Source organism: Mustela nivalis (genome assembly GCF_964662115.1).
Source record: "Mustela nivalis genome assembly, chromosome: 3".
NCBI classification, from domain to species: Eukaryota; Metazoa; Chordata; class Mammalia; order Carnivora; family Mustelidae; genus Mustela; species Mustela nivalis.
This window is the reverse complement of record NC_139022.1, coordinates 62,734,103-62,761,787: the sequence shown is the minus strand read 5'-3', so window position 1 is coordinate 62,761,787 and position 27,685 is coordinate 62,734,103. Positions and strand designations below refer to the sequence as shown.

General features: G+C 37.1%; 2 protein-coding genes across 5 annotated transcripts in view; one reads left to right on the top strand and one right to left on the bottom strand.

Annotated features, from left to right (window-relative positions):
• The window catches only part of SKIC3 (SKI3 subunit of superkiller complex), an 85,608-nt gene extending 83,091 nt beyond the window's left edge, over positions 1-2,517 (bottom strand). For all 3 annotated transcript variants that reach the window (XM_082723849.1, XM_082723850.1, XM_082723851.1), the window contains exon 1: positions 2,414-2,517. The gene's annotated coding sequence lies outside the window, so the exon portion shown is untranslated. The remainder of the gene's footprint in view (positions 1-2,413) is intronic.
• Positions 2,518-2,620: 103 nt separating this feature from the next.
• ARSK (arylsulfatase family member K) overlaps positions 2,621-27,685 on the top strand; it is a 41,114-nt gene continuing 16,049 nt past the window's right edge. The window contains exons 1-3 of one of the 2 annotated variants that reach the window (XM_082723933.1): positions 2,621-2,856; positions 6,217-6,346; positions 12,257-12,416. In XM_082723933.1, coding sequence (XP_082580059.1) covers positions 2,719-2,856; positions 6,217-6,346; positions 12,257-12,416 — 428 coding nt within the window. In that variant the 5' untranslated portion in view covers positions 2,621-2,718. The remainder of the gene's footprint in view (positions 2,857-6,216; positions 6,347-12,256; positions 12,417-27,685) is intronic. The other variant, XM_082723934.1, reaches the window with a different exon arrangement.

Sequence of the window (27,685 nt, the reverse complement as noted above, 5' to 3'; positions counted from 1 at the left end):
TAGTCCTAAAGATCCAAAGATAGTTTAACCTAGCATTTCTAAAACTTATGTTACTATGGAATATTTATGTTAATGAATGGCAATTAACATTTTGAAGCCACATCAGTATTTTCCAAAGTATAATTTGGGATGTTCTGATTTTCTTTTCGGATGTTTGGCATTTAACTATATTTTTAATGTCTTTTATACTGTTATTAAATTTACAGGGGTGTGAGTGTGTTTGTTTCCCACAACTACACTGGAAGTTCCTTAGGAGCAAAGACTACTTCTATTTTTCTCTTTTATTTCCTGCAGTGTCTAGTACATTGCAGATAATCAACAAATATTCACAGAATCACAGCTGGTAAAGACAACACTGAATTTCTTCCACATAGTAACTAACTTCACATTTAGCCTCCCTCTCCTAAAGCAGAATATAGTGCTGCGGGTATACTGGACATTAAAAGAATTACAAAGAATCAAAATCTATCCCATGACCTTTTAGTTGAAGATCTTTCTAAACTTCAGTTAAGTATCTCACAAAAGCAAGCAATCTCTAACATACAAATCTTTGACTGATGATTTAAATGTACATGTAATAAAGTGCCTACCCTCAATGCAACACATACATAGGCATGAACAAACATAAAGATACACACAAACACACCTCAAAAGTACCTTTTCAGATAATGATTAGCAAAAATGTTTTATGTCCAGAAAAGAGTGACAAAAATAATGAAGTAACCTGCAATTATATAATTAACAAAGAAAATTGGGAAAGCCTTGGGAGGGGGAAAAAAACTGGAGGAGGAGGAGGCGAAAAGGGTTGTTGAAAAGGGAAGATTACTCGCATAAAAATAAAGAGAAAGGGGACAATGAATGATTAAAAGTAGAGGGAAACAGACCTCAGCTCAAAATAAGAACTTTTAATAATTAGGCATGGCAGATGTGGAACGGGCTACTCAAAGGAAGTACATGCCCATCACTAGAGATTAAAAAGCACAGACTGGACCATTCACTTGGGAGGAATGTTGTAGGACAAACTGAATGTCAGATGGGTAGTAGGACAGGAAGCCCCTTAGATTCTTCCAGTGCTGTCTCTGGGTCTTAAAATACCCATCGTCCTCCAAATCACTGCAGCACCTGCTTGCACTGACATGCCAAAGAGAAAGAGAGGGGGGAAAAGATGTGTTCCTGTCCTTCTGACTAGGAACTGAGAATACAACACCTGTGAAAACGAAGCCAAAGAGAGTAAACATAGTTCACAGAAATAGTAGCAACACCACAGATAAAGTTGGACATATATCTTCACAAATCTAAAAGTCATCTAACAATGTTTCTATGGTGAAATGATTTCCACACTCCAAATTAACTCAAATTTTTGAATCATAACCTGATCATGACGTAGCTTACCTACATTATCTACCATGCTATAAGGCTGCAATGCCAGGTATGTTAGCTTTGTTTCCCTAGAGTTTAAGTTTCTTGTGATCAGGAACTATTGTTCATATATTTGAATCCTCACAAAGAGCTTTAACACGTTTCTTGATTAAGAATTTGTCTACATTAAGAGTTTAAGCATCAGAATGTCATAAAATGTTATTATCAACTAGGAACAGAGAACTCTAGTAAGTTTAGGGCACAGACTACTAAAGTTAAGTCCTGCTCAGACTGGATCCCTGTGTAGTCTTGGGTAAATTATTTAGCCTGCCCAAGTCTTGGTTTTCCTACCTGCAAAATGGTCAAAGTAAGGATTACAGAAAGTATTAGAATTGAGTTGATTTTATGTTAAGTTACAGCAACTCCTTTTCCTGTCAAAATATTCACATGACTAACGTGATGAACAAATTATATATCTGAAACTATGATAATGAAATGAGAACTTGGCTTTGGGACAGAGTAGTTCAACAGTCAAGTGGGAACAGTGATTTTTTTTTCTGCAGCAAAACAGTGATATTCTGAACCCGTCAATTAACCGAACTCATCACACAGCTCAGTACGTCTTCCCTTAGGAGCCTGTTCGGTTTCTCTCCTTTGCACTCCGCGGACAAGATGCACCTAAGCTCTTCCTAGAACAGGAAACTGGACTAGGCCCCGTTCCTCACTCCACCGGAGCACGATAAACCCTTCCGGCACTGACAGTAAGATGAGGCAGGCTAGAAATTTCTTTGGGGAAATGTATTCGAGGAGCCCCCCGAATCCACACTGCACCTGAGACGGTCCAGCCAGAGGCCCCACAAAGAACCGCCCCACCTAACTTAAGTGACAGACGCGCTGCCACCTCATCATTGCCCAGTTCACGGTCCTAATACTCGGTCATGCTTCCGCGGCACAAAATGACCAGTCCTGGCCCCTGACCCTCTCTCTCTGTAGGTACCATTTCAACCGCGTATTGTCTCCAACTTCTGCAAAAGCTACAGCGACCCTAACCCACCTGGGACAGATGCTTTTCCTCCAAACGCCGAGACTGGAGTCCGAGCGCATGCGCATTCACCAGACATCGTTCACGTGACTGCAAGTGACTGAGTTTTTAGTTCGCTCGGTATTTGCTTAAAAGGTCTTAACGTGAGTTAAGGCCGGGGATTCCCCCCTTTGCGCATGTGCTTACGCCTAGCCTGCTGGGAATTGTAGTTCTGTGGGAAAAGCGCTAGGAGAGTGGGATCCCCGCCCTCTTTCCAGAGGCGTTCCTAGAAGCAGTCGGCCGGCCGAGCGCGGAAAGTTTCTGAACCGCTCCTTGCGATGCTGCTCCTGTGGGTGTCGGTGGTCGCAGCCTCCGCGCTGGCAGCACCAGACCCCCGGGCAGGTGGACAGAGACGAGGAGCTGCTCGGGTTTGGTCCGCTGCACCCAACGTGGTGCTAGTCGTGAGCGACTCCTTCGTAAGTACCGAGAAGCAAGAAAATGGGTGTCCCACTCCAGACTAGCAACCGGCCCCCAGCTTTTCCTGTGCTGCAGGCTTTGAGGAGCAGAATCTGAGACTGCCAAACTTATCCTATCCCGATGCAAAGTAAAAAATGCATTTTATTTTGAGGCCCCGCATACACCCGTAAACTACGTACATATAAAACAATAATCTAGGAAATACAATGTATCTGACAGCACCTTTGCATTTTTCTTTTTAATACTGGCCTCGACCCACTAATTTTATCACTACTAATGCACTTTAAATCTGTACCCCGGTTTGAGTCTATTGTGGGGGAAAATAACATTCTGCTCTTCATAAAAGCCTGTTAGCTTCCCAGGGATTTACATTTCGGATTTACAGGAATTCATGTTTGGGTGCAAACGAAGAAAGTTAATAGTTACTCAGGTATCTGATAATCCTGTTAGTGCTGATTTAAGTGCGTTAGTTGATGTAATTTGATTCACTCCCCCAGGTTCCAAGTGAATTGTGTGGGTGTGTGATTCTGGTTAAATCACAAACTTGAACAGGCTTTGGAACTTTGCCAAGACGTCATCTGAAAGAAGACTTGCATCAACATTACCTGAAACTTCTAGTTTTATCCATGATTTAAACACTACTGCTTAGACAAACGTTCGGCTATGAGTTACAATACTAGTTTATTATCACTGGATGTTACTTTGGTCACATAGATTGTTGGTGTAAAGCATGTCTGCACCAAAAGAGTACAAATCACTGTGTTCTATTGCCTTTCTCCTTGATTAACCTGTGATGATTAAAGTAAGGATATGCCCATTGGACTTGTTGAGAAAATTATTCAAAGTAATCTTTACAAATCATCTAAATTAAGGGAACAAGCAGTATTGGAGATCAACATGAAAAATTTTCTTAGGGAGTGCTCCTGAGATCAAAGGGAAGGGAAGGAAGGAAGGATTCTGCAAAGAGAGAGAAATTGAGTTTTGTCACTATCTCAGTAGAAGCCTCCCAGCTGACTTTATGGGTAATTCTCAAACCAGTTTGATGCTTCAGAACTGTTTCCATTTGGGTGACGGGGCTAGGGCTTTATACTTAATGTTGGATGGCCATTAGTTGTGCACTGCTCCCAGAAAGAGGCAGGATTTGGGGCAAGGCAACTCTCATTAGTGGACTCATTCTTTCATCCCTAAAGGTAATTTGGGTGGTATATCAAAGCATCCTAGGAACTTCCAAAGATGATTGAAATATTTGGGGACGTTGGGTTTTTTTTTGTTTGTTTGTTTGTTTGTTTGTTTTTCAGTATAGTATGAATACATAGGTTTTTATACATTTGTGTTTAAATGCTTTGCAATCGGGGCACCTGGGTGGCTCAGTGGGTTAAGCCACTGCCTTTGGCTCAGGTCATGATCTCAGGGTCCTACGGTCGATCGAGTCCCGCACTAAGCTCTCTGCTCAGCAGGGAGCCTGCTTCCTCCTCTCTCTCTCTGCCTGCCTCTCTGCCTACTTGTGATCTCTCTGTCAAATAAATAAATAAAACTTAAAAAAAAATAAATGCTTTGCAGTCATTTTACTTATTGATATTAAAAATGTCCCATTTTGGTTAGTGAAAGACCCTCCAGGTTGTTCCTAAGTTTTTTTGATCCATTCCTAATAATCTTCAGCAGCTTACTTTGATAGACTTCCCTGTCCAACTTGTGTATTTCTTGTCCTATCCTGTGTTTTGACTATAATCTAGGTGTTCCAATTTTTCATTGCTTTTAGACCCTTTCAATGGACAGATCTAGAAAGTACATATATTGGACAGAAAAAGAAAACCTGAGATCATGTTGATAGTTTCAATTCAAATTTAAGATTAGGAGGCTATTAATACTTTGATTTTTGCTCTTGTATCTCTTTTACACCAAATATTTTAGTTGCTAACTATAGTAACATGATTGGTTTCTTTATCCATAGATATAGATAAATATATATATATGGATATATATGTTAAATATATATATATTATGTATAAATATATTTATATATACTATATTTTATACATATATGGATAAATATATATAGTATATAAACATATATGTATCAACTTAGGGCCCCAATCACTCTTGCCCTAGCTCACTAGTCAGGGAAAGGTTCAATGCCAGATAAGACACATAAAAAGACTAGAAAAACTTCTGCAAAGCAAGCAAAAAGAAAGAAATAATAAGGGTCAGAGCAGAAATTGATACCAATACCTAAATAAATTTTCTTATTTTATATAGCCTCTCAACACAGCTGACGTTTCCTGTCACCTTTCTTGACATACCATTTTCTCTCAGCATCATGGGGCTCTATCTCCTCTATCATCTTCCTCCCTTGCTGGCTATTCTCAACTTCCCATCACACCTTCTCCTCTTATTTGGGACTCCTCGAATTCATTTCTTTCCTCCCTTTTTACTCTCTGCCTGAAACATTTCTTTCACTATCACAGTTTTAAATACCATGAATATGCTTAAGACGCCCATGTTGATTTCACCAGGGTAGACTTTTCCAAGTTCCAGATTCCTGTCTGTGATCAATAGCCTACTTTATATATCCATTTGGAAATCTCAGACATATCAAGGGTTTATGTATATCCCAGATTTGGAATAATTCATTTTTAAGACTGTATTTTTATTTATAATTATATTGAAAATATAGAATAGATATAACTCCAGGCCTAAAATATTCTTTTGTTCTGTCTTTGCTCTTTACCGAGAACAGTTCTTCAGTTCCAAAATGCATATTTCCAGCCCAAACTCCTCTTCTAATATTCAGGATCATTTATCCGGCAGCCACTGACATCTTCACTTATGTCCAGCCTAAAGAGCTGCTGGATCTTTCTTACCCTTTATGTCTCACACTTCCCAGAGAAGCTTTCCCTGTTCACTCTATGTAAAGTACATCACCCTTATTATTCTGTATTTAGGGGTTTTTTCAAAGCGCATATCACAATTTGTAATTATTAATGCTTTATTCTCCCTCTAAGCTCCAAGGATCAAGGGACTCTGTTTTTCTCACCACTGAATTTCAAGATCTTTCACAGTACCTGATACATAGTAAATGCTTAATAAATATTTGTTCCATCAGTCCACCATGCCCCAGAAGAACTTTCCAGAAAGTCATTTAGTTTATTTATTATATTCAAACCAACCCACATGCAACATTAAATTCTTAATATTATAAGCTAGTTATAGGTAACACTCTTTAAACTTGTTTTATCTTTTGAAGATCCTTGAGATCATCTTGGAGTCTTTTCTACTTACAAATTTTATGGTTAAAATGAAAGGAAATAATTTTTTTCTTTTCTAATGCAATCAGTGTTAATTAAATTTCTTTATTCCAGGATGGAAGGCTAACATTTTATCCAGGAAGTCAGGTAGTAAAACTTCCTTTTATCAACTTCATGAAAGCCCATGGCACTTCCTTTCTGAATGCCTACACAAACTCTCCAATCTGTTGCCCATCACGCGCAGGTAAGAACATGCTTAATATTAATGGAAGTGGCCACACATGTAAACATGTTCTCACAGTTTAAAAGATTATACCCAAAAGTACAACAGTAAGTTATATTTGTCATCTAATAAAAAAATTTTAATACAAGTGATGCATATTTTAAGCCACGTATTGGGGTTATTGGAATTTCTACTTTATTTTTCAAGAGCAGGAATTTTTGTCATCCAAAATGGAGTTTAGTTCATGTGTTATTGTTTCATTTCCTTATGACTGGTGACTAAGAGTCTTTTGCCTATCCGAGCAAATGAGGAATTAGCCATATTTCCCGGAAGAGTTGTATCTTCATGAAAATTTTTAGTAAGAGTAGAGGGGATTGGGAGGGAACTTGAAAGCATACCACAAAGTAGTTAGCATTTTCATACATCAGGTTACTCTGACTTTTTCCATATTATTTCAGATTATAGACTTTATCTGTTTCTCTTCAGTCTGACTTCTAGCCCAGATCTGTTTGTTCATTTTTATTAGTGTAATTTAACAAATAGGCACAGTTTTAATGCCAACGTGTCAGCAGTATTAATCCATCAGTAATGGAGAAGTGGGGGAAAATGTCATTTTTAAAAATAAACTGTCTGTTCGCTGACAGAATTATTTTCCTTCCTGCCTTTCTAAAGTTTGTTTGCTTTGGAATACATAAAAAACACATCTGTCAGGACATAAATGACGTGATCTTCCCTGTGATTTGAGTCCCAAGTCCTTTAACCACCAGCACAATCACCTATGTAACCGCCAGTGACTAAAGGAAACTGACTACTCTAAATGAAATTTCAGGGAATAAGGTCCAGGGATATTAAAATACTTTTGTTCATTTTTTATTCCCTATTAAGCAAGTGAAATAAGCAGAGCACTAGGGTGAGGTGTTGTTCTGGATTCTAATCCTCAGTGGGCCAACCAAGTCCCTCAGTTTCCTTATCTACAGGGTTGGATATCTACCTATCCTTAGATACTTGCCTATCTATCTATTCCTATCTATCTCGCAGGGGTTGTTCCCAGCATCCAATGAAATAATGAATAAAAAGGTGATGAATGAACTCTAAAGGTTTCAAATATGTTAGATGATGCTTTTCCTTGAACTGTACTTTGAAGAGTTTGAAAAAAGCAAAGGAATAATAATAACACAAGTTAATGCTTGTTGCATTCTTACCCTGTGCCTGGCAATATTCTAAGTGCCTTACATATCTTAATTTATATAATAATAACATGTCCAAGAAGTAGATATTGTTACTGTCCCCATTTTGCATATGAAAACAAAAGTGCTAAAAGGTTAAGTAACTTATCAAAGGCCATTCAGTAAGTGGCATTATTGGGGTTCAAACCCAGGTAATCCTTCAACCCACTCCTCAAAAAGAAAACATTTTGTTAGATGAGAAAAGAAATCTTATCAACCCTACCCAGAAATGGAAAGGGAAAAGGATTTTTTCCCCAGTTTTATCAAGATAATTGAAATATAACATTGTATTAATTTAGGTATACAATATAATGTTATTACATATGTATATGTTGTGAAATAATTATAAGTGTCATTAATATCCATCACCTCCCATAGTTAAAAGCATTTGTCTTGTGATACAATCTTTTAAGATCTATTCTCTTAGCAACTTCTAAATATATAATCCGGTATTGTTAACTGTAGCCACTGTGCTATACATTATATCCCCAGAACTTACTTAGGACTGGAAATTTGTACATTTTTACCATATTCACCCATTTTCCCCACCTCCCAACCCCCACTTCTGACAGTCACACTTATGTTTCTATGAGTTCTGTTTTTTTAGATTCCACAAAAGAGTAAAATCATATGCTGCTTTTCTCTGACTTCTTTCTCTTAACATAATGCCCACAAGGTCCATCCATGTTGTCAAATAAGACAGGGTTTCCTTTTTCTGTGTGTGTGTGTGTATCATAGATATATATACACACATATATATATGTGTGGGAATATGTGAGATATATATATTTACAAATATAAAATCACATTTATTTATCCAACTATCATTGGACAGTTAGGCTGCTTCCATGTCTTGGCTATTGTAAATAATGCTGCAGTGAACATGGGGATGCAGAAATCTCTGAGATAATGATTTGTCTCCTTTGGATGTAGAGCTAGAAGTGGGATTGCTGGACTGGATGACAGTTCCAGTTCTGATTTTTTGAGAAACCTTCATACTGGTTTCCGCAGTGGCCTCATCAATTTACATTTGCAACAGCATTGTGCAAGGGTTATCTTTTCTCCATATCTTCACCATGGCTGACCATCTCTTGTCTTTTGACAATCATTTTAACATGTGTGTGGTAATATCTCACTAGGCTTTGATTTGCATTTCCCTGATAATTAGTGATGCTGAGCATCTTTTCATGTAGATGTTGGACCATTTCTGTGTCTTCGGAAAAATACTTATTCAGTTACTCTGCTCATTTCCCAATCAGATTTTTTTGTAGAATTCTTTGTATATTTTGGATATTAATTATCAGATAGATGTTTTGCGAGTATTTTCTTCCATTCCATAGATTGCCTTTGCATTTTGTTGATAGTTTCCTTTGCTCTGCAGGAGCTTTCAAGTTTGACGTAGGTCTACTTATTGATTTTACTTGTTTTGCCTTTGCTTTTAGGGTCAAATATAAAAAAATTATTGTCAAGTCTGATATCAAGGAGCTTACCCCCTGTTTTCTTCTAGTAGTTTCATGGTTTCAGGTCTCATGTTCAGTGTTTAATCTATTTTGAGTTGATTTTTATGTATGGTATAAGATAAGGGTCCAGTTTTCCCAACATCAGTTTTTGAAGAGCCTGTCCTTTCCCCATTATATATTCTTGGCTCCTTTGTTTTACATTAATTGACCACATGTGCATGGTTTCATTTCTGGGCTCTCTTTTGTTTCATCGAAATGTGTGTCTGCTTTCATGCCAAATACCATGCTGTTTTGGTGGTTATAGTTTTGTAATATAGTTTGAAATCATAGAGTAGGATATCTTCTTTCCCAAGAATGCTTTGGCTATTTGGGGTCTTATATGGTTCGATACAAATTTTAGGATTGTTTGTTCTGTTTCAGAGAAGAATGCCATTGGAATCTTGATAAGGATTGCATTGAATCTGTAGGCTGCTTTAAGTGGTATGGACATTTTAACAACTTCAATTCTTCTTATCCATGAGCACAGAGTATCTTTCCATTTATTTGTGTCTTCTTCAGTTTCTCTCACCAGTGTCTTATAATATAGGGATCTTTCCCCTCCTTGGTTAAATTTTTTTCTAGGTAATTTATTCCTTTTTGATGAAATCATAAATGGAATTCTATTATTAATTTCTCAGATAGTTTATTCTTATTATACAGAAATGCAACTGCTTTTTGTATATTGATTTTATAACCTACAACTTTACTAAATATGTTGATTAGTTCCAACAGTTTCTTGGTGGAATCTTTAGGGTTTTCTTTATATCTCATCTGAAAATAGACACCGTTTTACTTCTTTCTAACTTGGATGCCTTTTATTTCTTCTTCTTGCCTTACTGCTCTTTATATAGGATGTCTACTACTGTGTTGAGTAAGAAGAGTGGACATTCTGGTCTTGTTCCTGATCTTAGAGGAAGAGCTTTCAGCTTTTCACCCCTGAATGTAATGTCAGCTGTGGCTTGTCGTATATGACTTATTATGTTGAGTTACCTTCCTTTTATACCCAGTTTGTTGAGAGTTTTTATCATGAACAGATATTCAATTTTGTCAAATGCTTTCTCTCCATCTATTGAGATGAGATCGTTTTTAATCCCTCATTTGTTAATGTGGTATATCATATTGATGGATTTGCAGATGTTGAATCTTTGCATCCCTGGAATAAGTCCCAATTGATCGTGACGTATGACCCTTTTATATTGTTTAAATCAGTTTGCTAATATTTATTGACAATTTTACACTATGTTCATCAAGGATATTGGTCTGTCATTTTCTTCTTTTGGGTGTCCTCTTCTGGTTTTGGTGTCAGGGTAATGTTGGCTTTCTAAAATGAGTTTGGAAGTGTTTCCTCCTCTTCTTTTTTTTGGAAGACTTTGGAGAGAGGGATTGGTATTAATTATTCTTTTTTTGGTATTAATTATTCTATAAATATTTGGTAGAATTTACCAAGAAAGCTTTCTGGTCCTATACTTATTCTTTCTTGGGAGGTATTTGATTACTGATTCAGTCTCCTTACTGGTTTGTTGGATTTTCTATGTCTTCATGATTCAGTCTTGGTAGGTTGTATAGTTCTAGGAACATATCCATTACTAGGTCTTCTAATTTGTTGGCATATAATTATTCATAGTAGTCTTATAAGTCTTTGTATTTCTGTGTTATCAGTTGTAACTTCTCTTTCATTTCTGATTTTTGAATCATTTCTTTTCTTGGCAAGTCTAGCTAAATGTCTTTTTCTAATCTTTTTTTTTAAAAAAAAACAGGTCTTAATTTTATTGATTTTTACTATGCTCTTTCTTAGTCTCTATCTTCATTCTAATCTTTGTTATTTCCTTTCTTCTATTAAGTTTGGGCTTAGTTTGTTCATTTTCTAGTTCTTTTTTTTTTTTAAAGATTTTATTTATTTATCAGAGAGAGAGAGGGGAAGAGAGCAAGCACAGGCAGATAGAGTGGCAGGCAGAGGTAGAGGGAGAAGCAGGCTCCCTGCTGAGCAAGGAGCCCAACGTGGGACTCGATCCCAGAACGCTGGGATCATGATCTGAGCCGAAGGCAGCTACTTAACCAACTGAGCCACCCAGGCGTCCCTCATTTTCTAGTTCTTAAAGATGAAAAGTTAGGTTGCTTATTTGAGCTCTTTTTTCTTAAGGCAGGCATTTAACTCTATGAACTTAGCCCTTAAAATTGCTTTTTCTGCATGCTATTAGTTTTAGTATGTTAAACTTCCATTTTCATTTGTCTCAAGATATTTTTTTATTTCTCTTTTGACTTCTGCTTTGACCCATTGGTGTTCAGTGCCATTTTGTTTAATCTCCACATATTTGTGAATTTTCCAGTTTTCTCAAAATGACCTCAAAATGACTTCTAGTTTTGTGCCTTTGTAGTCAGGAAAAAATGCCTAATATTTCAATTTCTTAAATTAATTATGACTTATTTTGTGGCCTAACATATGATCTGTCCTAGTAAATGTTCTGTGTGCACTTAAAAAGGTTATGTTTTCTGTTGCTTTTAGATAGAATACTCTGTAAATGTCTCTTAAGTCCATCTGGTCCAGGATGTAGTTTTTAAGTCCATTGTTACTTTAATTGATTTTCTGTCTGGATGATCTATCCATTGTTGAAACTGGGGTATTGAAGTCTCCTACTATTACAGTATTGCTGCCTATTTCCCCCTTTGGGTCTGTTAATACATGAAGAAAGATATATTGGATACAATCATACTTATAGAAAATAACAGCGAAGGTGTAGTATACTTTTTTGTAGGTATAGTAAATTTTTTGTGGAAAGCCGGTACAAAGACAACATCCTTAAGGATGTTGGAAAAGGATCTGTGCTTCACTTTACTGGCCTGGAAAATAAATAAATACTTGGTGATTATTTTATGAAATATTATTTTTATGAAAAAATATTTTTATGAAAGCAGACTCCAGAGTCTGACAGGCTTTATACATAATTCCAGCTGTATTTACCTTAAACAACTTAACCTGTAAGCCTTGAGGACTCACCTGTAAAATGGAAATAGTAACTCCTTGCCAAGTTTTCCCCTTGATAACATGAAGTAACAGAAATATTAGGTAAAGCTCCTAATGCAGGTTTTGTCTTACTCCAGGGCATGAGCTCCAAACTAGGAGATTCTTTCTCTTGCTGTAATTGTCTTCATAGTTAAAGCAAATCAATACACTTTACGCTAATCCCAGTTTCTCCTCCCACCCCTAGCAATATGGAGTGGCCTCTTCACTCACTTAACAGAATCCTGGAATAACTTTAAGGGCCTAGATCCAAATTATACAACATGGATGGATATCATGGAGAAGCATGGCTACCGAACACAAAAATTTGGAAAACTGGACTACACTTCGGGACATCACTCCATTAGGTAAAAAAGTAGAACAAAATAATGCTAACATGCTACCCTCTGCTTCAGCACATACATGTACTCTTTTTTGACTTTTGTCACTTCTCCGCAAAGGTGAAAGTAAAGCTCTTAATCCCTCAATTGTGCTAATTTGGCTAAAATTTCACATTTCTTTAATCTTCATAAAAGATTAAAATTGCTAATATGCTGGTAATTTTTGTTTTTCTTAAACATTAAAGGTCTATAAAATTATTTACTTCAAAATTTATTTTGAGTTTTGTTATGCAATGTCTATTACATACTGAAGACCGTTTATAATCTTTTTTAAAGACCATAATCCAGATGCTTGCTTTTGTCAGTTATCTCCTTTCAGTCATTATATTTTTTTTCATTTTACTAAGTCCTCAAACCAGGCAGCCAAGTATAGTGGTTATGAGCAGAGATCTAGAATCAGAATTCCTACTTGAGAATCTTAGTTTTTCTGTTTACTCCTGACCTCTAATTTCTTTGCTGTGAGGATTAAATGGAATGAAATCTGCAGGGAAAAAAGCTAACACACAGTGTGTCTGGAACAGCTGTCCTCAGAAAGACCTACTTTCAAGATTGGCCCTCAGGTTTTATCTAATGACTTGAATATCAGGAATATTTTCCATCTATTCCCTGATAAAAGTGACTTACTCTCTACCTAGAATGTACAATGTGGTTTATGCTGAAACACTTGCTTTCCTTCTGAGAGTCTGGGATTGGTATGTGGTAAGCAGAGGGTATCTGCATAATCAGCTGCCACGAACAACTTGGGTTCTGCTTGCCTAATCAATTCTTACACGTGTATTGTTATGTTTGGTGTTGGATGAATTAAGTGAGCCCTTTATGACTCCACTTAGAAACTTGAAAATGATTTGCTCTGGACTTACTCTAAATATCATTCCCTTTGCTGATTTTGCTTTGCGTCCTTTCACTATAATCATAGCCATGTGTACAACTAAATGCCGAGTCCCATGAGTTCTCCTAGTGAACTTGGGTATGCTCTTGGAGTCTCCCAACACTCATGCCTCTTGGCACAAATATGTATTAAAGCCTTAGAACAGAATGCCTTGCCTAACGGGTGCATTGAGGGCTATGGTAGTGGTAGTAGTGATGATGATGCTAATGATTATGGTAAGAACCAGAAAAATAAATTCAGTCAAAATAATGGTGAATGTGGTGAGAAGGATAGCGTTCCCCAGAACTTCATGTCCACCTGGAACTACAGAATGTCACCTTATTTGGAAACAGATCCTTCTTACAGATGCAATTAGTTAAGGGTTCAAGATGAAGTCATCCTGAATTTAAAGTGAGTCCTAAACCCAATGACTTTTGGTCTCATTAGAAAAGAAAAGGGCATAGACACACGAAGAAGGCAGGGTGAAGACAGAAGCAGAGATGAGAGTGATCACAGGTACAAACCAAAGAATGTCAGAAGCCAGGAAAATGGAAGAATTTTTCCTGAGAGCCTTCCGAGGGAGCATGGCCCAGCCAATAGCTTGACTTCTGGTTTCTAGCCTCTCGAACCATCAGAGAATAAATTCTGTTGTTTTAAGCCTTCCTGTTTGCAGTAATTTATGACTGCAACCCTAGAAAACTAATAGAATGAGTTTCAGGTGAATAGCTACTAAAATAATCTAGAGTCATCTGAGTATTAGTCTTGCTCTTCTGGGTAATGTTAAATTTCTTTCCTCTTCTGTCTTCCAAAATCTAAAAGATCCCAATCCTGCAAACCCAGAAGGGACCTTTACATCTCTTCCCCATCTCTGCCTTCTTATCCATCCCCAGATGTTGTCACTTCTACTTCTAAAATCTCTCTCCAGTTTATTCACTTACCAATCTCCACCAAAGCCTCTGCTTCCCAGGGCACTGAAGTGGCCCTCTAACTTGTCTTCTGTCTGATCCATTTTCTAGAGGCAGACAGAGTGATCTTTTTAAAATAGTCATCTGATCAAGTGCCTGACCTGCTTAAAATCTTCCAGTGTTGTTTTTTTTTTTTTTTCTCTGTAGGCAGACTAAAATCCCAAACCCACAACATGGTTTTATAAGACCCTACATTTTCTTTTTTTTTTTCTTTTTTTTTCTTTTTTTTTAATTTTTTTAAAGATTTTATTTATTTATTTGACAGAGAGAAATCACAAGTAGATGGAGAGGCAGGCAGAGAGAGAGAGAGGGAAGCAGGCTCTCCGCTGAGCAGAGAGCCTGATGCGGGACTCGATCCCAGGATTCTGAGATCATGACCTGAGCTGAAGGCAGCAGCTTAACCCACTGAGCCACCCAGGCGCCCAAGACCCTACATTTTCTAGTCCCTGCATACCCCCCGTCTCCCTTCACAACACTCTCCCCCCTCAGGATGCATTTGCTCTTTCACTTCTGTCACATGCTTTTCACTAGCTCTGGCCCACTGCACAAACTAGTCTCGTGCAAACAGCTCTTCCCTCACTCTACCTAGTAGCACAGAAGAAGAAAAGGGTGGAAGCAGAAGTAAACATGGTAGAAGGAGCAGAGGCTTTGAGTCCATCAGAACTGTTAAATGTCCAGCTTTCCTTCTTACCATCCTTGATGGTAAGTGACCTTGGGCAAGCTACCTGACTTCTGTAAGTGTCAGCATCCTTATCTGAAAACTGGAATTGATAATACCCACCTCGGGGTGCCTGGCTGGCTCAGTCAGTGGAGCATGCAACCCTTGATCTCAGGGTTGTGAGTTTGAGCCCCATGTTGGGTATAGAGATTACTTAAAATTTTAAAAAATCTTAAAAATATAATACATCATTGGATGATTAGGAGGAGTTTCAAATGAGTTAATATAAGAGATCATGTAAGAAGATTAAATGAAATAATATGAGGTACTTATTAATGCCTAGCACAGAATAAGCATTTAATAAAGGGGAAAAAATACTATTATAAAAATGGCTTAATCAGAATTATAGTTTAGTATTTATATAACCCATTTATTTTCTTTTTTTGGGGGGAAGGGAAGGATAGAGGGAAAGGGAGAGAGAGAGAATCTTAAGCAGACTCCACCCCCCCCCCCAGCAGGGAGCCCAATGCAGGGCTCGAGGTCCCAACCCTGAGATCATTATCTGAGCAGAAATCAAGAGTTGGACATTTAACCTACTGAGCCACCCAGCACCCAAAACCCTTTACTTTCCTCAAGTGTGTTGCAAGTCCTAATTATGTATGCAGTTTCACAAATTTCCCTTTAAAATTCTTCTGCTTCTTGGAAAGTAAGTTTAATTCAAAGTAAAATGTAACTATTCTTATTATCCTATCCTATACTAGTACCCTGTTTCATGCTATTATCCTATTGTTTTCTCAGTTTCCTCAACCAATCCAGTAATGAAAAGAATCTAAAATCAAACAGCTTGTACTCCCTGTAATTATCATTCTGTGTATCCCATGGTTAAAATCTGATCTGAATTTTATTCCTCCGGAATAAGGACCCTGTTCTCTTTTTCATTGTTTTATTCCCATTGCCAATATTATGCCAGTGCATAATATTAATTACCTGAATTAATTACATGATTGAATGGCATAGGAATTTACATTCATCTAGCTATCGCTTATTGTTTGATAAACATTGATGTTCTATTTAACCTACAGTTTAAAATCAGTAAAAGGAAAAAAGCCCCTTAAATGTTGACATTTGGGACACCAAAGATGATTTTTGGTGTAGTAATTGCTTATAGATAATTTTCCTATCTCCTCAGAGCTTAGGAAATTGAAATAAGCCCTCAAGACTGTTTGTATTAATGCTGTATGTACCCACACAGTCATTTAGCTGACAAATAAGTCATGTTTGCTACTAATAGCAGATCTGCAAAAGTTATATGAATTATGGCACACTATCTTTTAGATTTTTCTGTGCAATTTGAAAAATGGGTCTCAAACTTAATAGAGGTACTCAGTATTCTGACAGACTGACTCTCAAAATGAGAAGCTATCTTTATAACTCTTTCTGCTACCTTTCCCACTGAGATTGGCTGTTTTCTGGACCTGCTTGGCTTTCCAGCCAGAATTACAAGCTTCTTTACTTTATTACAATAATACTCCACCTGTCTAATTTTTTAAGCCTCAAGTGATACTTTCTCTTTGTATCAGTTTAAGAACACCGGTCCAGCTATGTTTCCATTCTTTGTATAATATACTACACTTTACTAGGATCATTAAGGGCTACACACTTGCTTCTTCCAGACAACTGTTAAACAGATAGCGTTGCTAGTACTTATTACCATTCTACTTACCAAATGGAAGTCTTTGGGCAAGTTATGTATCTCTTAACACCCCCCCACCACCACGTTGTAGGTGTTATAATAGGTTTGATTAGGTTCGGATTTGCTGTATAATATTAGCAGCTGAAAGGAAACATTTGTATTTAATCCACAGGGTGTTCTGGTAATTTTTACTATCAAATAAAACTGTGTTGCCTATATGTTCACAATATGGAAAACAGTGGTTCTCAACCAAGGGCACTTTTGATACAACCCCCTGCCCCTCGAAGATGTCTGACAAGGACTTGGAGGGGGAATGCTGCTGACTTCCAGAGGGTGGAGGCCAGGTTGCTGCTAAACAGTCTGCAATGCACAGAACAGCCCCCCCCCCCCCCCACCATCTGCCTCTACCCTGCAGCAAAGACTTACCAAGCCTAAAACATTAACAGTGCAGAGACTGAGGAAACATGATCTAAAGCTAAATATTCTAAATATTTCTAAATCAACAAAACCAAAGAGCATGTTAAGCTGGAAGTGTATAGAATTAGGAGGTTTTTTATATAGACATTTGAAAAACTAGATTTCTAAGTTCAGCACAATTTAATAAAGAAATTGAGTATTAAATAATATTCCTTTATACTAAGACTAATACTAAGACTTATTTAAGTTACAAAAGTATAGTCCAGTGTATTTTATTCAGCCAATACTTAATAGAGCCAGCTACTATGTACCAGACACTATATTTAAATGATGGGAATAGATAAGTGATCAAAACACAAAAATCTCTAAACTCAGGGAACTTACATTCTAATGGCATCAGAAGCCAATATAAATAAGCTGCTGTCTTCTCTTTCCTAGCTAAAAATTTAAAACCTAAAATCAAATCCTCTGTCATCCTACTTCCACTGAAATTTATCTGTGTTCTCAATTCCTGTTTTTCTGAAGCCAAGTCACACTAGGCAATTTTCACTCCTCTGAAACAAATGAAAAATAAAGGCCATCTTCCAAAATGAGAGAATTGCTTTGGGGAATTCCTGAGCTTGAACCTCTGTGAAGCAAACCACGAGCTGTTTACACCACTCTTCCTGTCCCTTTCAGGCCTCCAGACTAGAAAAAAGCACAGGCTTTCTCTGTAGAATCAAAGTGACTAAGAAGGAAGGGACAGAACTCAAAACAGCAACCATAGCGCCCTCTCTCAGTTCCTTTCAATTCTGCCACCTAGTGGTAAGTATGTGTATATCTCATCCATATCCACTTACTTTATTTTTTTATTTTTTTAAAGATTTTTATTTATTTATTTGAGAGAGAGACAGTGAGAGAGAGCATGAGCGAGGAGAAGCAGAGGGAGAAGCAGAATCCCCATGGAGCTGGGAGCCCGATGCGGGACTCGATCCTGTAACTCCGGGATCATGACCTGAGCTGAAAGCAGTCGTCCAACCAACTGAGCCACCCAGGCATCCCCTCCACTTATTTTATTATCTAAGATCATATATACCTTTAGATTTATTTTCTACCATAATTCCTAGAAAAGTTTCTTGAGACATTAGTGGATCCCTCTAAGCCTACAATCTCATTATTATCCTTGGATTTTTACCCCATGTAATTATTTGGATTTAATGTATTAGGGTTTAGCTGCGTATAATGAAGTTTATATCTCTTGCTTTGGCCAGTGTTAGCCATTTGTGGAAACTGAGTTCAGTCTATTTGAGAAGAGTCTGAAGCTATCTAATAATAGGGAGATTTAACTTTTCAATTTAACATTAGCATTAGCCAGATATCTAGCTGAAGAGACTTGTGATTTTAAAAGGAGGTTTTAAAAAAAATAAGTCTAGCTATCTGAACTATGGTACAGGGCAAAATATGTTACATTCTGTCTATAGGAGGAAGTGATCGATCACATCCGGATGTTTTTTTCTAGGGGATGGCAATAAAGGCTGGAAAGTGCTATATTTAATTTATTCTAAGGTGGCACTTCTTTCTTTTTCACAGTTTAAGATATCTCTGAAATTGCAACCCCTCTTATTATTGAGATTACAAAATCCTATTATAGTCTAATTGGAAGTATTTTTCTTAATTTTATAATTAAGAATCAATTTCTTAATTTTTCTTAATAATATATATATACTATATATACATTTAAATAGTATATATAGTTTTAATAGCATTTTAGATTTGATGAGCTTTCATAGAAGTAGAATATTACTGGGCTAAAATGGACAGGAAGAGGAAACTTCTGAACAAAGTCACCCAAGGAGGAAAGTACAAACCTTTTGGAGAAAGAACATTGGATAAACCAGAATTCTTGTAGGGAAGCAATGAAAAGTAAAATTTTCATATGTGAAAAGGACTTCAGTAATACATTCAGGCAGCTGGCAAAAATACCCCTGCATGATTCATCTGGTAAGCTGAATTTGAGAATCTCCATAAAGTTTCTATTCTGTTAAAAAAAAAAAAAGTTTCATCCTTGAACAGAGTTTTTGCTCTCTGGTCAAGTCCCATAATTATTTTACATGAACTTTTTGAGTTCATGTAATTTCTTTTTTTTTTTTTTTTAAAGATTTTATTTATTTATTTGTCAGAAAGGGAAAACACAAGCAGGGGGAGTGGCTGGTGGAGAGGGAAGCAGACTCCCCACTGAACAGGGAGCCCAATGTGGGTCTCAGTCCCACGACCCTGGGATCATGACCTGAGCCACCTGGGCTCAGATGTTTAACCAACTGAGCCACCTGGGCGTCCCTTATTCATGTAATTTTATGATGATCTAATTTGCTATCCGTTCAGAGTTTTCCTGTGTTCTTCTAAGTATTTCCATCCTTCCAGGTGGCTCTTTTATTACCTACATTCTATTGTAGTGAGTCATGAAAAATAGAGCATTTCTTTACTATGCATTTAATATTATTATATAAAATATATTTATAATAACTGAAATATTTAAAATATAAAGTATTATGTTAACATTTTGTTAATTTATTTAAGTATAGTAATAATAAATTATATCATTTAGTGAAAATTATTTAGTGAAAATCCATGATTTTCAACTTATTTACAGATAGCTCTAAGAATTAAAAAAAAAAAGATTAAGGAGCACCGACCGCTTTAATTTCACCAAAAATAATGGTTGGAATTAATAAAATTGATCAGTGAGAAAGCATGCACATATTCAGCATTTAAAAAATATATACTGAAAAGGTATGTTCCCACCTGAATTTGCTAGAGTTTATTCATTCCACTAAAATGGACTATTTTTTGAGTGTCCATACATGTGAGGAAGATAGATGACAGCCTTATTAGTTCTTTAAAAAATGGTGTGTATATTTCCCACAACATTAAAAGAAGAATATCTAATGGAAAGGAGTATGGATTTCCTTTTTCTTTTATAGAATATGTTAGGCTGATACCAGAATTTGCAAGGTCATTATTCAGAACTGTAACGTTTTCATTCAGGAGACTTCTCTGAGATACATCTAGCTGTTTAAATCCCATCAGAAACAATAATTGTGTATGTGTAAGAAAGAAAAACAGATATCCACAAGACTCTTGAAGACTAAGAGTGAATTAAGACTGCAGGTTAAGTGTAACCTCTGAATTCATCTTGAAGGAAAATGGTCATGTGATCATTTGTAATGTACCATATTTTTTCAGAAGAGATTACTACTATGTTAATTAATCCCATGCTTTCTGCCGACCCAACAATGCTGCTGCAGAATTTGGCTTATTGGCACAGAAAACTCACATAGCTATGGCATATATGCAGATTTATGCATTAATTAGTTAGTAATGTGTTAGATAGGGGTTTTTTCATTCATACTAGGAGGATATTTTATTATTAAAAAGAATTAATCAGGGGCGCCTGGGTGGCTCAGTGGGTTAAAGCCTCTGCCTTTGGCTCAGGTCATGATCCCAGGGTCCTGGGATTGAGCCCCACATCAGGCTCTCTGCTCCGCGGGGAGCCTGCTTCCCGCCCCCCTCTCTCTCTGCCTGCCTCTCTGCCTACTTGTGATCTCTGTCTGTAAAATAAATAAATAAACTCTTTAAAAAAAGAAGAATTAATCAGATTCCTGATTGTTTGATAGTGCATTTGGCCATCAGCTTATTTTCTGGCATTGAACCAAGGTAGCCCACTTACGGGCTACTGAAGTACTATTTTGATGATCCTATCTAAAAATTGACAAGTTTCTGCATAAAAGATTTCTTAAGACTGTTATATAGAACAATGCTTTAATATGCATACAAATCACCTGGGGATCATGTTAAATACCCTTTCTTATTTGGTGGGTCTGGGATGGGACCTGAGATTCTGTTTCCATATCAAGCTTCCAGATGATGCTGATGCTGTTGGTCCACAGACCACTTCCAGTAGCAAGGGTATAAAGAACCAGAGTTCAGGTAGAGGTAGGACAGGCTTTAATCTATCATGAATGCCTTTATCAGAAATGTGGTAATTTTGTGTCCCTTTGTCCACTCATGTGAGATTGAGTGTGAAAAAGGCATATAGCATCTTGCTAATATGACAGTAGTTTTGATCTCATGGACCCCCAAAGGCCTCTCAGGAACCCCCCCCCCCCAAGATCCCAGGGCCACACTTCGAGAAATGCTGGCATATAGGAAACTATACATTGTATGTTTGTGCTTATTGCAAGCAACACATCAATGTAAATAACCCAGAAAACAACCCAAAGGCTGGTGGAACAAACTCCAGAACTCAATGTAGAGGAGAGGCCACACTGACGAGAGGAAAGGTAGAGATATAGTGGCAAGTTAAATCCTGCAAGCCTGGTCACTGGAGGCAGGGAGCGGGGGTCATGGAGAGGGTAAGAGACGGAGTAGAGAAACAGGATTGAAAATAAAAGTGGCCAAATTTAACCGCTTCTTAGGACCAGCAGGTCTTAAAGCAGGGAACTTTAAAAATCAGCAGGTTCCATGCTGGGATAGCCTACAGGGTAATGGGAAGCCAAGTCCCTGCCCTTAAAGAGAGTAAGACAAACAGCCTGTAGAGATAGAGCATAGGAGCAGCATTTAGAAAAGCACCTGGAGCATACAGGAGGGAGAGTTATTTACCAAGCTGAGTTCTGCAGGTACTTCTCCAGGAGCAAAGGAGCTGTCAGTCACCATTTTGCTCCCCCACCTCCCAGCATAAACACACAGCCACCTGTGGAAACCGGTGTGGCATAGCATTCACCATGTAACTTGCTTACACCGTGCCCCTCCCCCTCCAGCTCGGCCTGCCTCAGTCCCAGCACTGTGGGTCCCCCCTCCCCCAGATAACCAGTGCAAACCTTGACAATACAGTATCTCCCAACTCTGCCCTTTGCACAGCCTGGGTCCTGGTGATAGTAACTTGTCAGCTTCCTTGGAACACACACATACCTTGTTAAAACAGCACCCCGACCAGCACACACTTTACAGAGTAGACCAGGCAGGCCTCAGTCTCCACCATGGCTGCACATCCCCTGTGGAAGGGGACCAGCCTGCCCACCTTGGCATTGCAACCCAGCTTGCTTGTGCTTTCCGGAGTGGCCCCAGCTGGGTAGATCTCTGCAGGAGCTGTAAATCCCCTGTGGAAGAGAACCAGCACCACCTTGTTCAAAGTGTGAGCCCCACCCACTACTTTTAAGAGCAAGAGACCTAGCTCACTTTCCTAACACACAGAAACAGACACAGAAAGGCCAAATGAGGAGCCAGAGGAATATGCCCCAAATGAAAGAAGGGGACAAAATTACACTAAGACACCTAAGTGAAACAGAGCTAAGTAATATGCCTAACAGAGAATTTAAAATAATGATCATAAAGATACTCTCTGGACTTGAGAGAAAAGTAGAGGACATCTTAAAAAGAATAATCAGGGATAAAAAAAGAAACAATCAGAGATGAACACAATAATTTTAATTAAAAATATACTTGGGTGGAATAAATAGGCTACAAGAAGCAGAAGAACAAATCACTGACCTGGTGGACAGAGTTATGGAAAATAATCAAACTGACCAGAAAGTGCAAAATAAAAACAGATTTAGGGAACTGACTGACTCCATCAAGCATTATAACATTTGCATTGTAGGTATCCCAGAAAAGAAGAAAGAAAAGGGGACAGAAACTCTATTTGAAGAAATAATAGCTGAAAACTTCCCAAATCTGGGAAAGGATATAAATTCAGATCCAGGAACCACAGAGCTCCCTCAACTAAATCAACCCAAGGAGGTCCACACTAAGACACATAGTAATTAAAATGGCAAAAAGCAGTGATTAAAAAAAGATTTTAAAAGAAGCAAGAGAAAAGAGAACAGTTACATATGAGGGAAACCCCATAAAGCTATTAGCAGATGTTTTCAACAGAAACTTTGCAGGCCAGAGGTGAGTGGCATGATATATTCAAAGTACTGAAAGGAAAAAAATCTACAGCCAAGAAGACTCTATCCAGCAAGACTTTCATTCAGAATAGAAGGAGAGATAAAGAGTTTCCCAGACAAACAAAAACTAAAGTAGCTCATGTACAGTAACCCAGCCCTACAGGCAACATTAAAGGGGACTCTGAATGGAAAAGAGAAACCATGAGTAAGTAGGAAACACAAAAGCAGTAAAAAATAAGTATATCGGTAAAACTCAAGTCAAGGGACTCACAAATGGATGTAATGTATGATACCTATAGACTTAAAATATGGAAAGGAGAAGAGTAAGAATGGGGTTCAAATTTAAGTGACCACTGGGGCACCTGTGTGGCTCAGTTGGTTAAGTGTCCAACTCAATTTCAGCTCAGGTCATGAGCTTGAGCCCTGCACTGGGCTGGATATGGAGCCTACTTAAGATTCTCTCTTTCCTTCTCCCTCTGCCCCTACCTATTATCTCCCCACACACACACAAAAAAAGAAACAAAATTTAAATGACCATCAACTTAAGATAGACTGCTATAAGCAGATGTTATATACTAACTTAATAGTACCCACAAACCAAAAACCAGGAATAGATGTGCAAAAAATAGAGAGAAAGGAATCCAAGTAAATCACTAAAGAAAGCCAACTTATGGTGAGAGAAGAGAGCAAGGGAAGAAAGGCACAGAGAAGATCCACAAACACAAAATACAAATAACTAAGTGGCAATAAATACATGCCTAATTATATTTGAATATATAATTACTTTGAATGTAAATGAACTAAGTGCTCCAATCAAAATCCAGTGGGTGATGGAGTGGATAAAATAACAAGAGCCACCCAAATGCTGCTTACAAGAGTCACACTTCAGACCTAAAGACACATGCAAGGATGGGTGGCGCAGACAGTTAAGCATCTGCCTTCAGCTCAGGTCATGATCCCAGGGCCCTGGGATGGAGCCCCGCATTGGGCTCCTTGCTCAGCAGGGAGCCTACTTCTTCCCCTCTCTGTCGCTTCCCCTGCTTGTGTTCTCTCACTTACTCTTTCACTCTCAAATAAACAAATCTTTAAAAAAAAAAAAAAAAAAAGACATGCAGTTTGAAAGTGAGGGGATGGAGAAACATTTGTCATGCAAATGGTAGCAGTATTTATATCAGACAAAACTGACTTTAAAAAAAAAACTGACTTTAAAACAAAGACTGTAACAAGAGACACAGAAGGATACTATATAATCATCATACAATCACAGTCCAACAAGAAGATACAATAACTGTAAATATTTATGCACCTAACATGGGAGCACTCACATATAAAATAGTTAATAGCAAATATAAAGGAACTAATCAATAGCCATACAGTAATAATAGACTTCAACACTCCATTTATATCAGTGGACTGATCATCTAAACAGATAATCGACAAGGAAACAGTGGCTTTGGATAACCCTGGGCCAGATGGATTTAATACATATATTCAGAACATCCCATCCTAAAACATCAGAATACACATTCTTTTCAAGTGTACAAGGAACATTCACCAGAAGGTATCACATACTAGATCAAAAAATAAATCTGGACAGTTTCAAAAAAATAGACATTATACCATGCATCTTTTCTGACCATAATGCAGTGAAACTAGAAATCAACCACAAGAAAAAATCTGGAAAGAGCACAAATGTATGGAGGTTAAATAACATGCTACTAAACAATGAATGGGTCAACCAAGAAATTAAAGAAGACATCAAAAAATACATGGAAACAAATGAGAATGAAAAACACAACAGTACAAAATCTTTGTGATGCAGGAAGAGCAGTTCTAAGAAGGTTAGCAATACAGGCCTACCTCAAGAACCAAGAAAAATCTCAAATAAACAACTAGACCTTACACCTAAAAGAGCTAGGGAAAGAAGAACAAACAAAACCCAAAACCAGCAGAAGGAAGCAACTAATAAATACTAGAGCAGAAATAAATGATATAGAAACTAAAAAAACAAACAAACAAACAAAAAAAACAGATTAATGATACCAGGAGCTGGTTCTTTGGAAATAATCAATAAAATTGATAAACTCATCGAGAGAGAGAGAGAGAGGACTCAAAACAAAATCAGAAAAAAAAGATGAAAAGTAACAACCAACACCACAGAAATGCAAAGAATCATAAGACAATATTATGAAAATTTATATGCCAACAAACTGGACAACCTAGAAGAAATGGATAAATTAGAAACATATAACCTACCAAAACTGAAACAGGAAGAAATAGAAAATTTGAACAGACCAATTGCCAACAGTGAAGTTGAATTAATAACCAAAAAACTACCAAAAAACATGAGCCCAGGACCCGACAGCTTCATAGGTGAATTCTATCAAATATTTAAAGAAGAGTCAATATCTATTCTCAAACTTTTTTTAAAAAATTGAAGAGGAAGGAAAATTTCCAAGTTCATTCTATGAGGCCAGCATTTTCCTGATACCAAAACCACATAAAGATACAACAACAAAAAAAAGAACTACAGGCCAATATCTGTGGTGAACATAGATGCAAAAACCCTCAATAAAATATTAGCAAACCAAATCCAACAATACATTAAGAAAAATCATTCACCGTGATCAAATGAGATTTATTCCTGGGATGCAAGGGTGGTTCGGTATAAACAGATCAATCAATGTGATACAGTACATCAATAAGAGGATAAAATCATATCATTTCAATAGATGGAGAAAAAAGCATTTGACAAAAGTACGACAGCCATTCATAATGGGAAAAAAAAATCCTCAACATACCTCAACATAATAATTGCCTTATATGAAAAACCCACAGTGAACATCATACTCATTGGTGAAAAACTGAGAGCTTTTCCTCTATGGTCAAATAACAGGCAGGAATGTCCACTCTCACCACTGTTATTTAAAACATAGTACTGGACGTTCTAGCCACACCAATCAGAAAAGAAAAAGGAATAAAAGGCATCCGAATTGGTAAGGAAGAAGTAAAACTTTTACTCTGCAGATGACATGATACTATATATAGAAAATCCTAAAGACTCCACTAAAAAGCTACTAGCACTGATAAATTAATTCAGTAAAGTTACAGGATACAAAATCCATTGCATTTCTGTACATTAATAATGAAACAGAAGAGAAATGAAAACAATCCCATTTATAATTACACCAAATATAATAAAATACTTAGGAATAAACCTAACCAAAGAGGTGAAAGACCTGTACTCTGAAAACTATAAAACACTGATGAAAGAAATCAAAGACGACACAAAGAAATGGAAGGACATTCAATGTTCATGGGTTAGAAGAATATACATTGTAAAACATCTATAGTACTCAAAGAAATCTACAGATTTAATGAAATACCTATCAAAATACTAACAACATTTTTCATAATACCAAAAATTTGAATGGAACCATAAAAGACCCAGAATAGCCAAAGCAATCTTGAAAAAGACATACAATACTGGAGGTATAACAATTCCAGATTTCAAGTTATAAAAAAAACTATACAATAGTATAAAAAACTATAATAATCATAAAACTATAATACAAAACTATAATAATGAAAAGAACAAGATACTGGCATAAAAACAGATGCATAGATCAACAGAACAGAATAGAGAGCCCAGAAATAAACCCACAATTATATGGTCAATTAACCTTCAACAGAGGAGGGAAGAATATGAAATGGGAAAAAGACAAAATGTCTTCAACTAATGATGTTGGGAAAACTGGACAGCTACCTACAAAAGAATGAACCTGGATCACTTTTGTACACCATACACAAAAATCAAAAATAAACCCAAAATGGATTAAAGACCTAAATGTGAGATTGAGACCATAAAAATCCTAGAAGAGAGCTGAGGCAGTCATATCTTTGACATTGACCATAAGAACGTCTCTCTAGATACATCTGAGACCAGAGAAACAAGAGCAAAAATAAACTATTGGGACTGCATCAAAGTAAAAAGCTTCTGCATAGCAAAGGTAACAACCAACAAAACTAACCTACTGAACAGGAGAAGACATTTGCAAATGACATATCCAATAAAAGGTTAGTCTACAAAATATATAAGACCAAAACCCAAATAATCCAATTAAGAATGGGGAGAAAACACGACCAGATATTTCTCCAAAGACATCCCAATGCCAACAGATACATGAAAAGATGGACAATATCATTCATTATCAGAAAAATGCAAACCAAAACCACAATGAGCTATCACCTCACCAGCCAGAATGGCTAAAATCAAAAGAAACAAGCATTGATGAAGATGAGGAGAAATAGGTGCCCTGGTGCGCTGTTGATAGGAATGCAAGCTGGTACAGCCACTGTGGAAGACAATATGGAGTTTCTTCTAAAAGTTAAAAATAGAACTACTCTACAATCCAGTAACCAAACTACTGGGGATTTATCCAAAAAATGCAAAAACACTAATTCAAAGGGATACATGCACCCATTTGTTTATTATAGCAATATATGTAATAGCGAAATTATGGAAGCAACCTGTGTCCATCGATAGATGAATGGATAAAGCAGATGTCACACACACATACACACACAGTGGAATACTACTCAGTCCTAAAAAAAAATGAGATCTTACCATTTGCAACGATATGGATGTAATTAGAGGGTGTTACGGTAAGTGAAATCAGTCAGTCAGAGAAAGACAAAGGCATATGATTTC